At 36.2% G+C, this 16,248-nt stretch overlaps 2 protein-coding genes across 2 annotated transcripts; one reads left to right on the forward strand and one right to left on the reverse strand.

Annotated features, from left to right (window-relative positions):
- Window positions 1-37: 37 nt before the first annotated feature.
- On the forward strand, window positions 38-8,856 carry LOC105393950 (UDP-glucosyltransferase 2). The gene is made up of 8 exons (XM_038106698.2): window positions 38-426; window positions 1,266-1,356; window positions 1,481-1,673; window positions 1,745-1,939; window positions 2,229-2,451; window positions 4,082-4,301; window positions 4,505-4,724; window positions 8,577-8,856. Exons 1-8 carry the CDS (start codon window positions 271-273, stop codon window positions 8,836-8,838), a joined length of 1,560 nt encoding a protein of 519 aa, XP_037962626.2. The 5' UTR covers window positions 38-270; the 3' UTR covers window positions 8,839-8,856.
- Window positions 8,857-9,721: 865 nt separating this feature from the next.
- On the reverse strand, window positions 9,722-15,626 carry LOC105393944 (UDP-glucosyltransferase 2). Its single transcript, XM_038106699.2, has 8 exons — window positions 15,387-15,626; window positions 14,704-14,791; window positions 13,413-13,599; window positions 12,207-12,404; window positions 11,322-11,544; window positions 10,809-11,028; window positions 10,256-10,475; window positions 9,722-10,008 (listed from the first exon to the last, which is right to left on the reverse strand). Exons 1-8 carry the CDS (start codon window positions 15,537-15,539, stop codon window positions 9,750-9,752), a joined length of 1,548 nt encoding a protein of 515 aa, XP_037962627.2. The 5' UTR covers window positions 15,540-15,626; the 3' UTR covers window positions 9,722-9,749.
- Between the last annotated feature and the right edge of the window lie 622 nt (window positions 15,627-16,248).

Raw genomic sequence — 16,248 nt, forward strand, 5'->3', positions numbered from 1 at the left:
ATTATTTTAGGCTAGTTATGTAGGTTTTTAAACTCAACTTAGTTGACTTTTAGGGCTAGCAACAAACAGGAGTGAAAATTTAAAAAGATTATCCGTCTAATCTTTGTTGATAAAATTTTATTAGGTAGTTATCTTTAACTGACCTTGAGTGGTCAAGTAACAAACGAGTTCCGATCTATTCATTCACTTGTTTTATTTAATGGAGGACGGTACTCTACGCTGTTAGTTGTATGTAGATATTATTAGATAAATACATAATTTAATGTTACGATGGTGTCTATTAAAGTGTTGTCTTTGACGCTGTTGGTGTTTTTAGTGAATTGTTCAGATTGTTATCATGTTCTACTTGTGTTTAATTTGCCGGGGAAAAGTTTGAGTATACTTGGAGAATCATTCGTTCGGCACCTTTTGAATGCAGGTCATGAGGTGAGTGACCGTTTACGACAGAAGCAGTGCCCTTTAAAAACATGAAGTTTAGTTAGTTCATAGTTCACAATGAAATACCTTCAGATTTGCTTTCTATTTAGATACTTTTTTACCTGACACTTCACGCTAGAACTGTGATGAATGCTAGAACTGTGTGAGGAATACAAACAAACGATAAATTTTAATTTAACCATTTGCAAGTATATATGAGATTTAAACAATCTTTAAATAAAGCCATTAAGTTGTAAGGGTGCGATTTGTGATGATTCTAATACTAGAGACCATAGAAATAAGACCATTGTAATTGAAAACACATAATAATAAATACAAAACAAGCGTGTGTGGAGTTCCAATGTACAAGGCCACATTAATTAGCATTCAGTGTATTTGGTAACTCTGAATTTTTATTTATATTCTTCCCGCCTGTCGGAGTCTTAGTGTGAGTATAAATAAGGGCATAGTAAGGCTTAAAGGGGTGACTCAGGGGGTCCCTCGCCACACCTTATAAATGAATTAAAAAAGGTATAGATATTTTGCCGCGTACTTCTGTTGTAATTTGTAATCAACGTCTGAACTAATCGAGCAATCGTGATTACTGTAAGAGGTAAGCGTCTGCTTATTGCTATCGTACAGATCGGCCCAAACGGATTTTCATAAATGTATGAAGAAACGGAGTCGGCAATTCCAATCAAGTGCATGGACGCACTTGTGTGAATTTCTATACAAACAATACTGAATGCGGTACGTCCGTTGCGTACGATGCCGAAAAGTAGACGCTTACGTAAAAACGTACACTTTTCCGTGCCATTTCATTAATTGCCATATTATATTTGATTCAGGTGACTTATGTAACGCCTTTCCCAATGAAAAATAAACCAAAAAACAATTTCCATGAAGTTGATGTTAGTGAAGGTGTGGACAAGTTATTTGGTGAGTAAACACTGTCGTGGTGGTAAGATAAAATTAAATCAAATAATTATGCATTAAAAATAGTAAAGAAAGACTGTTGCTTGACGTTTACTTGTACAAAAATATATAATTGTGTTTTTTACAGCGGAAATATGCAACATAACGTTTTTACTAGAGAACACGCACTTTGAAAGTGATGAAGAGGAGATAATGCACCTGGGTGTAGAAGTAGCAGAAATGACTCTAACGAATCCAAATATGTTAAAACTGTTAAATGATAAAATTCAGAAATTTGATGTTGTTGTTGGAGACTATTTAGCCTCAGAACTGGTAGCCGGGTAAGAAGAATCATAAATATACTTACTTGCAAATATTTTTTATATTTTTCATATAATTTAATATTTTTCAGAATAGCATACTATTACGACTGCCCAATGATATGGAGCTACTCTATGGGTGTGGACTCTGCAATCCTGAAGCTGGTTCACGAGCCGACGAACCCCTCGTACATCCCGGACTACATATCCTTGAACATACCGCCTATGTCGTTCACGCAGCGTGTCGGAGAGCTGTGGACTCTGATACGTAACACTTGGGTAAAAAGGTACGGTAGGATTAAAATAATACATACGAACCAACTTAGCTAATTGTTATATAATGTTGTCATTACTTTGAAAAAAAAAAAAACAAACGAATGTCTCATGAACGTACGAAATTAAACGACCATGTAAAAGAAAATTGGAGCCTACAGAATTAAACATAGAACAAAATTTATTATCAGCAAGGTTGCTCTTTGTTAATAGAAAAGCTACGTCGGATAAGTATCATCATAAGCATAAACTACTTACTACAAAATCTTCAAGCAATGCTAAATTCATTTTATTCAATTTAAGGCACTCAGTTATGCCTAGAGAGTTGGCATTTTACAAGAAATTCTATAAACCACTGTTGGCAATGAAAGGAAAGCCTCTGCCAGCGTATGAGGATGTCATGTATAACGCATCTCTGGTGCTGGTGAACTCTCACCAAGCGTCCGGGGGGCTGGCGGCCATCCCTCAAAGTGTCAAACTGATCGGAGGACATCATATCAATGGACCTGTTGCACCCCTTCCGGATGTAAGTTTCAAGAAAGATGAAATTTCAAATACCGATGATTGTACTGGCAATAGGGAATATGCATAAATTTTTTTAATACTCTTATTGGATAGTTTTACATCACTTTATTATAGTAAAAAAAAATTCAACGCAAAATAAGTAATTTAAGGTATTTTAAAGAAAGTTAAAAAATTACAACCATCACGACCACTTTGAAATTCCCGTCAGGATGGCGGGCTGGTGTGACGTCATAATCTTTTAATTTCACGGCTCAGAATAATGAGTCCCGTCAGTCGGCATAGATTTTTTACCTAATCAAGTAATCACAGAGTACTTTTGTATTTTCAACAAACCAATGTTGTCATGGTAACAAACGAAAAAGGAAGTGTATAAAGTGTGATCAGTGGCTGTTTTGTAATGGTAATAAAGTGTGACCAGTGGCTGTTTTGTAATGGGAGCTCGTAAATAGCTACTAGTAGCTCTTTTGAAATGGGAGCGCGCAAACCAGAGGACCTTTGTACACAATATTACGCTATTATGGCAATATAAATATAAAGTAATATTTGTATTGTATGTAAGTACTTTGGTTCTCAGTAAGAGAGGCTAGGGTTAGTGGGTCATTCTATTCTATTATCTGTGGGGGTGTAAGAACCTGCACCTGGCTCTCTTGAATGGAACCATTGTGCATATGTCAAAGGTCTAAACCCCCTTCGTAAGCTTGGACCATTTCCCACCACGCTGGTCCACTGCGGATTGGTGGGTTCACATATCTAAATGTGCTTAATCTAAATATTGAGGTTTCCTCATGATGTTTTCTTTCACATGCTACATGATTATCCCCGAATTTAATTGTTCATGTCATAATACTTACAATACAAATTTAATTTTATTGTGTTGCAATATGGAGCATATTTGAGTGGCTCGTTGACTAGCGAATGGCTGTTTACGCCTCATTACAATAGAACAACTAGTGGCAGCCCATACACTACCAACAAAAAATATAAAAGTCCTAAACTTTGCAAACAAACAAGCATATCAAACAAGAAGTGGAGAGGTTATAGGAGGCTAGGATCTGTTGGAAGAATTTTTATGTGATCCATCGTATCTGATCACAACGAGCATCACAAACACTCGGTGACATTAACATTTCTTTGTTTACACTTGACATTTATTTAACTTCCGCCGTAAACGCAAAGAAGTTATTATTCTGAGATTGATATATAAAGAATTTTGACGTCACATCCGCCCTAAGAAAATGGGTGACGTTTCTCTGAAGTTAGAATTTACCGAAGTTTATTTGTACTTTTCAACTTCATTTACTTGCTCAAAAATAAATTATAATCAAAAATATTGATGGAGGCGTAGTTATAAAATAACAAAGTTTATTATAAATAATATTGGACCTTTATTTGAACCTCTTGCATATTCCCTATTCCATCAGTGCAACAAGTTTTTAGTCTCTTTTAGTCCATCCGTTCTATGGTTATCAGGAAGGGATCGCTATAAGCGATCGAGCCTTTTGATCCCTAAATAAGTTGGCATAAAAAATGTATAATTATTTCTTGGTATACAAACAAAGATAACTCTATCTATTTTTCTTTTAATAAGATGGTTTTTTAACCGACATTAGAATATTTATTTATTTTTTCAGGATTTAAAAGAAATAATGGACAGTTCTACAAACGGAGTGATTTACTTCAGCATGGGCTCGATTTGGAAGAGTGCTTCGATGCCAATAACTTTAAGAGATAATCTAGTTCGTATGTTCGGATCATTGAAGCAGACAGTTCTTTGGAAATTCGAAGAGGAAATACCAAATCTGCCCAAAAACATTCACACTTTGAAATGGGCTCCGCAACATAGCATATTAGGTCAGTCAAGACCATTATGATTTCTAAAAGTAATTATATTATACAAAAATTCGTATTTACTCCATGAACTGTGAAAATAGGCTTACAATACAAGTGGTTACTGTACAACATAGTGTCAGTATGTTTTTTCTGATACTTAATTTCAATCTAATTTAGATTTTAGTTGCCTATTTGGTATATTTAATATGTTTTCTTACTTTCAGCTCATGAAAACTGCATGTTGTTCATAACACATGGCGGCCTCGGCTCTTCTACAGAGGCACTTCACTTCGGTGTCCCAATTCTAGGCGTGCCGATATCTTTTGATCAATTCCTGAACATAAATAGAGCAGTATCGAAAGGATATGCGCTGAGTGTGAAGCTATCATACAATTTACACAACGATTTAAAAGTGGCAATTGATACAATTGCAACTGACCCTAGGTAAGCGTTGCAGTTGATTGTTTAAAACGTTTATTGGTCAAGGTCAAGACCGTAAGCCCATTTTGTGCTGAGTTTACTATCCTGTATGTCAATGTTTCATTTTGTGTTTCAAATTCTTCATCGAATGTATCAAACATTGGCTTATAGTTTACTAGTTTTCAAATCTTTCCTCTTAAGGCCCGGTACAGGGTGACGTGCCGCGCCAAATTTGGGTTTTCAATGCTCTTCACACAGCACACGCAGTGACACGCACACATGTAAGTTTGCACAGTGGGTCATAAACTTTTACTCACCAACTTTATTGACAATTATTTTCAAGTAGTGATTTGAGGGTAAGTATAATTTTTAATTACACTGGTAAGCACCAGGAAAGAGTAGAAATTAATAGGGGTGCCACTTTTCTCCATACTCGGAACCGCGTGTTTTGAAACTATACAAGGCCAGAACGCATCCATAGTGTACTAGCACTGTATAGTTTCAAGTGAAAAAAAATATTATTTTACTTGAAAATATACACTGTTTGTGCGTACTAATCGCATATACTTTCAAGTTGGGATTTACTGAATCGTTCTTGAAAATATACATTGCTATTACGCACATTGCTTGATTGGCGTACTTGTCGCATATAATTTATACCTAAATGCTGATTCTAATTTACTTAACTATTTCGGTAAATGTACATGACTACAATTTACTTGTTCTGCCTGTCATACCTATAGAAAGTTAATAAATAAAGATTAACAAACTCTAATTTAATTGATATTAACAGCCATTATACTTGCAAGTAAGAATACTAATATCTTATTATTTATATGAATTAAGAGTAATACCTACTACACTCACGATAAATAAAAAAGTTCCAGTGACGATAGCCTGAACCAAAAAGACTAGCTTAATGACGCCGTCGGCAATATTAAAGTACATTTAACAACGCATCAAAATATTATTATAACCAACTAAAAACGTAAATTTTGATCAAATTCTAAATGAAATATTTTTAAAATTGGGGACATTTGGTGTTGACATTTTGCAACTTGGACATATTGATTGCTCGTGAGTGTATTAGGTACCCTATAAACCTATTAGAGACATATTTTTCATCAAGTTTTTCATCAAGCCTACCCTGTCTATCTATGGGTATTAAATATAAAAACCTACTAGCTGGTAACTAATCACGTATAGTTTCAAGTGCTCCCATTGCCGCTTGGCACTTGAAAATATACACAATTAGTACGCAGTGGTAACGGCTGCAGTATATTTTCAAGCCATAATTTTGGCCCAACTTACTTGAAAATATACGCTATTAGTGCGTAATGGCCTTGTATACTTTCAAGTAAATCATGGCACCATTTTAATTTTTTGAAACTATACGTGAGCAGTCCCACCCTCTGCGTTCTGGCCTTGTATAGTTTCAAAACACGCCTCGGAACCCGATTACCTTTCTAAACAAATGTAGTATTTACTTACTTGTAGAAAGGTAACTACAGGTATTAAAGTGTAGATACTAAGGGTATACTAAGCCGAAAGGGGATGACTCAAGGAGTCATTCTGAACAACTTTTGTTCTACGAGTTTTGCAAATTCGCGAAAAAAATTATTCGTTTTCCATGGTAAAAAGTCACGTGTCATCAAAGTTTCTATGAAAAAGGTTTTTTTTGTTAATTTTTAAAACTCGTAGAACAAAAGTTCAGAATGAACCCCTGTCTCACTTGTTTTTACCCGACTGCCGAAGGAGGAGTGTAATATTATTCGATTGTATGTATGTATGTTTGTAAGTATATTTTTTGGTAGCCGAATAATATTTTATTTTATTTTTAGGGTTTCGTACCTCAAAAGGAAAAAAGCAACAGACCTCTTTGTTGTCCGTCTGTCTGACTGACTGTCTGTCACCGCCCTTTTTCTCAGAAACGGGTAAAGATATCAAGCTGATATTTTGCATAGATATGGGGAGTACCCCAAAAAATATTGGGGTACTCCCTCTCCCATACAAGTAAATTGGGGCTGATATTTTTTCCGGTTATTTTGATGGTGTAGGTAGGGTATCGTTGAACAGGTCTTTTAATATAATAGGTATAAAAAAGGTTAAAATATTATTATTTTGCTTTTACCCTTAAATTTGGGGACCACACCATAGACAAATCCTAAATAAAAAATGATTTCAATAGATGGCGTGTTTTTATGTTGGGTAACTCAGAATAAGAAGTGATGATATCTCAGAATAATAATGGTCAATGGTGCTATTCCGCTGAGCACTGAAACCGGTGGGACACAAGTGAAAAGTGGTCATGGAAATGCACTAGGGTAGACCCTGCTCCTAGAACAAGGCATGAGTTTGTGATTTGTGTGCGAGGATTGAAACTTTGAATATTTTCTTGTTTTTTTTTATTATTGATGCAATAACATATAGTATTTTTTCTGAGTTACCAACCGAAGTCACCCCGTGACTAGATAGGTACTTCTGCAAATTACACCATCTATCGTTGGTTTTTTTAGTAACTACTGTCTATAGAAGAAATTCCGTCATTGTCAATTTTATGTTACGAATGAATTTATTAAACCCAGTAAACCTAACTAATCCAGAGGAAACCTAAAATATCTTTCTGTCTCTCTGAAAAACATACTTAATAGCTCAAACTCGATGCTTTTAGCTATTAACATCTTTGAAAATAAAATTCAGTCACCACCTTGTTACTGCCCTCATCAGATCCTCACGAGACCATACCTCAACCAGCACCATGAGACTGTGTTTTTGAATCCTAATCTAATGTTCCTACGTTTTGTCATCACTTAGATCCATTCGCTATATTCCAGCTCCTCATCGGTACTTTACGAGACTGTAATGTCACGCGAGAACATTGCCCACTATCTAATTTAATTTAATGTATTGAATATAGTGTAAGAATTATGCTTCCTCAATTTCAAATCAAATTATGTTGGTGTCATAAAAGTTGAAAAAGTGCAATGACAACCAATGTGCAGTGATTTTGTATCTGTACACGAAAAGATCGCGAGCTGTCAGTGCTGCCTAAACCGACGTGACCCTTCTTTGGAGGCCAGCGGCCGACTGAGTCAAACGTCGCTTGTGTTTATGATTTTATAACACATAAAGCCGCCATAGATATTTGTATGAAGATTTGAGGGAAAAAAATTGCTCAAGTTTGTTATTAATTTACACAAAATAGGTGTGTGTTTATTTAAAAACAAGGTATTTAGCGCCTAGTCCAAGCATTTATCTTTATAATTTGATAAGAATCATGTGAAAATTCTTGATAATTACGACACAGTTGTTACAATACGGGAGTATCATTTCCTGGTTTTTCGTGATATTCTGAATTTATTTTACAGTTATCCATAATCATTTACTTAAATTCGAATGATTCAGCACCTAGCTAGACTCTTCGGCTACCTGTGTGATTTTTCAATCACACAGGTATCACAAATCACAAATTTCAAGGCTGTAGAGCATCATTTACTACATAATTCTATGACAATGCCAACCCTCGATTCCCTATTGCAGACCCTTCAGTGAAGCTTATCTTAGCCTTCTGCCATTTCATCTAAGAGATTGGCAATCATCCGGAAGGCATGTCTTGGAGACCATAGCACAATAAATTCGCCTGTGCTCAGCTGGAAACATGATAATTATCATTGGCGTCTGGACTTCCATTCTCTGCCACACACCTATCGATCCTTGCATTGAAATTCATTGGTAATGGTCCTATTATTATTGCATTATGTGATATAGGTGATACGCCACTAAAAGACAATTTTATAGCTTTCGAAAATAGGCTCCACTCATCTTTCTCTTTCCATGTGTCCTATCTTACCTAAAGATTGTTTTCCCTCCTTTCAGCTTCAAAAGCAATGCAAAGGAGTTGTCGGAGATATACCACGACCGTCCAGTGAAGCCGGGAGAGGAGATTCCGCACTGGGTGCGCCACGTGGTCCGCACGCGCGGCGCCCCGCACCTGCGCTCCCCGGCGCTCATGGTGCCCTGGTACCAGAAGACCTATCTTGATTTGGTAGCTCTATTTTTATTAGTAGTTTTGTCATTGTTTTTACTAGCCAAAAAGTTAATGTTTACAGTTAAAAGTGCCAAAGTCAAATCTAATTAAATATTTAGTAATTTATTATGTCCTGCTTTATTTTTTTCTAAGTCCTGACCAATAGGTAAGTTTTTAAAGAAAATTCAGTATTCATAACTTTACCTTATGATTGTAATGTGTATATGTATACAGATGCACCTAAAGTGAATTTTCCCAGAGTGTAATTTTATTATCAGATCAGGGACTTATTTTTACGAGGTATCTAAGTATACATGTAAGTAAATAAAACACAGGAAAGCTATCAATTATTTACATATACTTAATCTTAATTATTTTTCAGTTATTTAATTGCTTATGTTATGCTACCAACTATTAGATAAAAGCAATTTATAGTTGAATCTTACACTTATTAGTTGCGAAATAGATGTTTGACAGTCACTTACACCATCTAACTAACTGCGTAAAAAAAACATTTAATTACCTTTGACCGAAGATTTGTCATTAGTGGGGCTGTAATAGCTACTTGGGAATTAGTCCAGAAATTCAATAAACTAATCAGACAGACTTCAACCGCAGCGGATTCGATCAGCCGTCTGCAAAGAGCTACGTGGATACAGCTGTAAGGTCCTTTGATGGGAAAATTAATTTCGTCCTTACGTGACATGTTTAGTTCGACTTCAATTATTTATGTAGCCTTTATGGGGAAAATTAGATTTGATAGAGAAACTCCCCTTCGGCTGGCTTATTAGTTTTTCATGCTTGCTTAATGCCTTTTCAGATGACCTTATTCGAGACAAACTCTTTAGAAAGGTACAACAATAGCAATAAGCCCCCCTGGGCAGATACAAATGTACAGTCTTGGAAATGTGAACTCAAAATAATGTATGTTAGATTACTCTATCTAAACTAACAATTACTTAGGTACATACTTAATATTTAATCTTACTTAACCCAATTAACCTAACTAAAACTACATCAATTCACCTAACATCACTAACCAACACCCTCTTTCCAATCAACAATCTAAACACAACCAGGATTGCATAAAACGCAACAAACGCTAAAGCGAGCACATCCAAGTAGAAGGCCTGGTACCAGGGTACCAGGAGTGCAGGGGACCGAAGGTGTGGAGCGCCTCCCGTGCGGACCACGTGTCGCACCCAGTGCGCTATCTCCTCTCCCGGCTTCACTAGACGGTCGTGGTATATCTCCGACAACTCCTGCGCTCTTAGTCTGTAACTGGAATAAGAATTGGTTGGTATGAGGTTGTGCCCTGTCCGTGTGCACGATTATTGGCGATTGTCCAATAGTGGACGATTATTGGGGATTGGTGGATATCTAATAAATATATTGGGCTATTATGAATCACCTATGTAAGTATCTGGAGTTAAGGCAGTTCAGAATTTAGAGAACTTTAAGCGCAAAACTATTCGTAATTCATATAATGACTCTTTTAAAAGCTAGTATGATAAAACTTAACACTTACCTAGAATTACTGACCATCTCAACAATAGCATTTTTCAAATGCAGCTGAAGGTCAGAAGAGAGTCTGACACTCTTGGCCATGCCTTTCTGTACTAGTTTGCCGATATTCATGAACTGGTCACCGAACAGTGGAGTGCCGAGTACTGGGACTCCGAAATGTATGGCTTCGTTGATGGAGAGCAGACCCCCGTGTGTGATGAACAGGACCGTGTTCGGGTGAGCTGGTATATGATAGTGTATGGATTATGAAAAGTAAACGTAAGTATTTTCAGTCGTGGTGCCACCATATTATAAAGGTCGCACCATCGCCATAATTTATTTAGTTATTATTTCATTTCACCACTCTAATTAAAAGGTAATGTTTGAGTGCTCTGAATGTGCAAACCTGCATAGGCAATGAAATACCGATATAGAAGAATATGGCTGCTATGCTAGAGGGATAAGACTTGACACATAAGTGTATACTGTGAATTATTAATTACGCACTGGATTACGCATTCAATAAACTTGACACTAATGCATAGCAAATTGACTAGGGTCATCAAAATTCTTACCTAAAATGCTTTGCTGAGGGGCCCATTTGACTAGAACAACATTTTTTGGTACGTTTTTGGTTCTGGCATCCATTTTCCATATCACAGTTTGTTTCAAAGACGCAAATACTTGTAGTAGATTATTCTTGAATTCTTCAGAAATGGTTTGTGTGTTTACTATTGATCCCAAACTAAAGAATATTACACCGTCTTTCGATTCATCCATCCGTTGCTTTAAGGCCTAAAACAAAATAGTCGTAAAAATAGTATAGTAATAGACCGCCTATATTCCATACTTAAATTGTTTGTTTTATGGTTGACAGCATTTTTTATACCTATATTATATAATATAGGTATAAAAAATGCTGTCAACCATAAAAGAAAATTTTAAATTTATTATCCAACAACAGACAACTTGTTGTTCACACTATCAACTTAATTAAATTTATTTGAGTATTAATAAACAATTTTTTCTTTAAGATCTTGTGTAGAGAGATATTTTTTTTGGTGTAAGTACCAAAAAGTAAAAATTACATTTGGTAAAGGCTCCATGTCTTTTTCAATAATGTGGTAGCCTCCAATGAACTTGTAGTTCTGAGGTAGACTAATGGCATCGGCGATACAGGGGTGGCTGTTCCCAAACATCATAGATCCATTCACACGTAGATCATCGTAGGGAGGCAACTCCCTGCCTCTTGCTTCTACTGCTGGGCCGAAAGCTTCGTAGTAAAGTTGAATTTCTTTAGATGATATGAACCTGTAATAGATATTTAGTAGGTATATTATTATAGTGGAACTATTTCGTAAAATGTCGCATTGCATGTTATGTTACATTAAATTATGTAGAAACTACATTCATGAATATGAGGAAAACGAGCAACAACTAGGCCTAAACGAAAATATATGGCATGTACTACTTTGTCCTTAAATATTTCAGTATATCTATTTATAGTCCTTGACATCCAATGAATTATTGCAGATTTAGACAGGGTCAGTGACTGGTGCCGAAATCTGGCGCAGCAATGGGGCCTCACGGTAAGAGAAATGATGCACAGAATAGATTACTTTGACAAACATGGCTCACGAGCTAGAACAACGCGGACTCGGGTCGCGAGTCACGATTCGTGATCAATTTACTGACAGTAGTGCAATCCCGAATAATTTGTCACTGGAATTTCTATGCAGTTTGCTGGGATTTGTATGTTTTATTACTTGCAAACGTTACCAACACCAACAGGGGCGCTTATCAAGATCTCATACAAATGCCGGTGACCATCAACATCATTCAGAAGTTGAACATTTAGAACAATAATTTTATACCCTTACTATCTCATATACCTAACAGGCTTTGGCCAATGATTTGAACTTCTTGCTCGAAAACTAATCAAATAAGTAGCTCTATCCTAAGTGTTAACTCACCATTTCTGAAGAAGCACAACCTTCACCCTCTCGTACAGTTCCAACACACGTTGTTTCAGCGTAAAAGGGGGGGCTGTTCCAGATACGGCATAGGCACTGTAGGAGACTGGAGGGGCCTCGTGCATGATGCGGACGTCCAGCCAGTGCACGTCCATGGATGCCGACCAGATTAGGGGGCAGTTGAACACGGCGGAGAAACTGGAAAATTACAAATGTAATAATACAGGGTGTTGCAAAAAGGGTACCTATACTAAGCCGAAACCTACATGTCCATCATGCTATATCTAAGCCCGAAAATGAATACTGAATTTTCAAATTCGCGAAAAAAATAATTCATTCTCTATAGTAAAAAGTTACGTAACCAACAAAGTTTCTATGGAAACGTATGGTAAGGTTAAGGTTTCTATGGTAAGTACATATATCTAGCGCCGCGTCTATGGGTCTTTAGTGTTGGGCTGGTGGCGCGATTTCTAGGAGGGAAATATAATGAATAAGTTTTCAACGAGTTATTATTTTAAAAAATCTAAAATATTTATAACTCTGAATAGATCTTCGATATATTCATGCCTTTATGGTTAAACACTGTAAAGTTAAATAGGTGCATAGTGCATACCTATTTAACAGTGTACAACTACATAGTTGTTTTAAAAAATATCTTTTTGAAAACTCTTTTCACGTTGCCGATGCTAGTTTCATTTCAGCATTCCAATAATTAAACAGTAGGTATTTACCAATACGACAATATTATATAGAAGAGATATAGGTACTACTGATACTGACAAGTTAAACTCATTAAAATGTGTTGAACTCATTACGATAAAATAATTACAGGTACATTTGTAACAAGGCCAGCCGCATATAATTATGGTGTTAAAAGATATTTATATGGTCATTCGGAACATAAATTTTGTTTAAATTGCCTCTCCATAGACTAACTTTAGTTGATAAAATATTTTTTTTTATTAGTAGTTCATAATATCTTTGAATTGACTAAATAATAACTATGACTTTTATGAGATGTTTCTTTCGGGGCGGCAAAAAAGCATAGAACTGAGAACCTCATCCTTTATCCGAAGTCGCTTAAATGCTCTGAATAAAATTCATTTAGTTTTACTCCTAAGTTTCGGAGTCCGCGGGTATCATTAATTAGGTTGGTATTTAGGCTAAGTTTTTATTGCACAGTAAAGTTATATTCTCATGTTTTACCCTGAATAGAGTTCATTGAACATCCACTCTACGATCACTGCGTCGAAGTGTTCCCCAGGGCGGTTCACTAACTGCTGTACGCGCTCGTGCTTCACCGCCAGCTCCGAGATCGTGTTCATCACATGCATCACCATCAGGATCTGCCGGTCGTCGGCTTCTAGCTTCAGCACTTCGTGGAAGTTTAACCCTGGGAATTTTGTCATTTTAAGTAAGTACAGAGCTTCATACAGGTTTTGCAATTTACGAAAATGAAAGTTTAGGTTTTCTTCTGTCATCTGCATAAATTTTTTGTCAAAAGTTTCATGATAGTTTAAGCTAGAGTGAACTTTTATAGTTTTCGTTTTCTCGCATACTATCAAATCTTGTGATAGACGTACAGTCAGGAAAGGTGATAAGTATTGATTTAGACGAGAGTGATAAAGATAAGTGTCATGAAAATAATTTTATCAAATTGAGCTTGCATGTACTTATCGATAAATAAAATGATCTTCAATAATTCATCTTTCCGCTGGGGGTGGATGCTTATCTCTTTGGTTGACGGTACCTGATATACCTGAAGAACATCTTTTTATGCGAAGGGGAATGACCGCGAATTTTAAAAGTTTGTATGATCGATAAGATGAACAATAGATAGTAGATAACGACATAACTCTTTGACAGTAAAATTTAAATCTCTCTACAAAGGTAAACGTCCACCTGTCGGCTTCGTACGCAACGGACGCATCGCATTCAGTATTCTTTGTATAAAAATCCACACAAGTGCATCCATTTCATCGGCGTTGCCGACGCCGTTTGTCCACACATTTATGACAATCCGATGGATGCTTACCTTAAGTTGGTAAATAATCTATAAAGCCTTATTTATCGTATGGCTTTACTGGTTACATAAAATAATATTAAAATAAGAATTTATACAGGTCACTAAAAACTACAATTATTTACCAACTTAAGGTAAGCATCCACCGGATGCACTTGTGTGGATTTTTATATGGCGTCTGCGCATGACTTTCAGAAATGTGATTCCCGTTAGTCCTGTTACACAATAATTATTAATTGAACATAGTTGTGTTTGCAAATGAATTAGAGTTTCATATTAAATTGTATATAAGTCATCATTATCATCATCATCAGCCTATAGCAGTCCACTGCTGGACGTAGGCCTCTCCCAAAGCACGCCACTGGATGCGATCTTTAGCTTTCCGCATCCAATCATAACCAGCCACCTTTCGCAAGTCGTCACCCCGTCTAGCCGGAGGGCGTCCCACACTACGTTTTATATATAAGTAGGTACCTTTAGCGAATTCCATCAATGAGCCAACGTCGACCTGACGCAGCCTCTCGTGGGTGCTTCTCATCGGTATCGGAGTTACGTATGTGATCTGAATAACACAACGTTTAGAAGTAAAATAAAACCATTTTTAACTGACTTGTAAAAAGGTGGAGGTTCTCAATTTAATCAGAATGTGTTTTATCACTCTTACGGTGAAGGAAAACATCGTGAGGAAACCTGCATATCCAGAAGGTAGTTTAAACCTTGCGGGGGGATATATGCACAAACGTTTCAGCTAATGAGTTAGGTGCACGTACTTACACCCCCACAGAGAATATTATAATAGAATAGAATGGGCCTTCAATGTCATCCTCTTTCTGATTAATATTTCACTTATATCACTCTGTTATAGGTAGTGTAGATGTACATAACTTATTACAGATGCCATGAATTGTATGTATGTATTTAAGTATTTATTATTAAACATGAATGTTTACTACAGCATTTTATACACCTACCTCATTTATTATTTAAGTCTCTCCTCCACCCAAAGGTTGCCTGGAAGAGATCGCTTTTAGCGATAAGGCCGTCGATTGCGTTGTATTGTAAATTGTTATTTGTGTGCATTGTTTTTAAGTCAATAAAGTAGTATTCTGTTCTATTCTATTCTATGAAAGAGAATTTAAAGATGCCATGGTACTTACTTCATGTCCATCGTTAAGGAGATATTTCACAAACCCCTCCCCTAAATTGGCATGACTTCGACTCGGGAATGGGAAGAAACATAGCAACTTATAGCTACTACTACACTGCACCAACACTGTTAGCAGCACTATAATAACATTTAATTTAAACATTTTTTATTAAATAAATATTGAGAGTATTTATAGAATTATTTGCGACACTTGTGTGTGCTCATTGGGTGTACTGAAAGACTGTTGACTTTGAATCGGCAGGTTATGTTGCATTAAAACTACAGTTCATTCCTATATGGTCTGTGAAGTCTGTGTATACGGCGAAAACAAATTATGTCCAAATGCTCGGTACGATACTACTTCAGTTTTACGCTCTTAAATGTAGGAATACCTTGAACATTACATTTGTGCAATAAAGAATAAAGTATTAAATAATAATAATAATGCGAAACGTGGGTGGCTCGCTTGTGAGCCACCTCTGACTACCGCTTCGGCGATTACAGTCGCGAGTGCATAATTATGTACACAATGTATGTGTAATGTGTATGTATGTATAATAATAATTAGGTAAACTTAGGTTCTTATTATTTTAAATTTAGTTTCCATCTCCATCTGAAGAAATAAGAAGAAAAATAGAAATATACTTATAGCAATTTCATTTATTTCACAACATAATTTACATTCTTGGCAGACAGTTTGTAGAGAAAAACAATTATAATATATTTTTTATATTAGGTCTTAAGTGGTTTACTTGTCTAAGGTCTTAAGGTATTTTTAAGGGTGCCTTCAAATTAGCCGCTAATTGTCGCCGCGCTGCTGTCAAAATTCCATATAAATTATTAACGCGCGACTGCAGCGCTGCTACGGCGCT

Source organism: Plutella xylostella, chromosome 7 (assembly GCF_932276165.1).
Source record: "Plutella xylostella chromosome 7, ilPluXylo3.1, whole genome shotgun sequence".
Taxonomy (NCBI): Eukaryota; Metazoa; Arthropoda; class Insecta; order Lepidoptera; family Plutellidae; genus Plutella; species Plutella xylostella.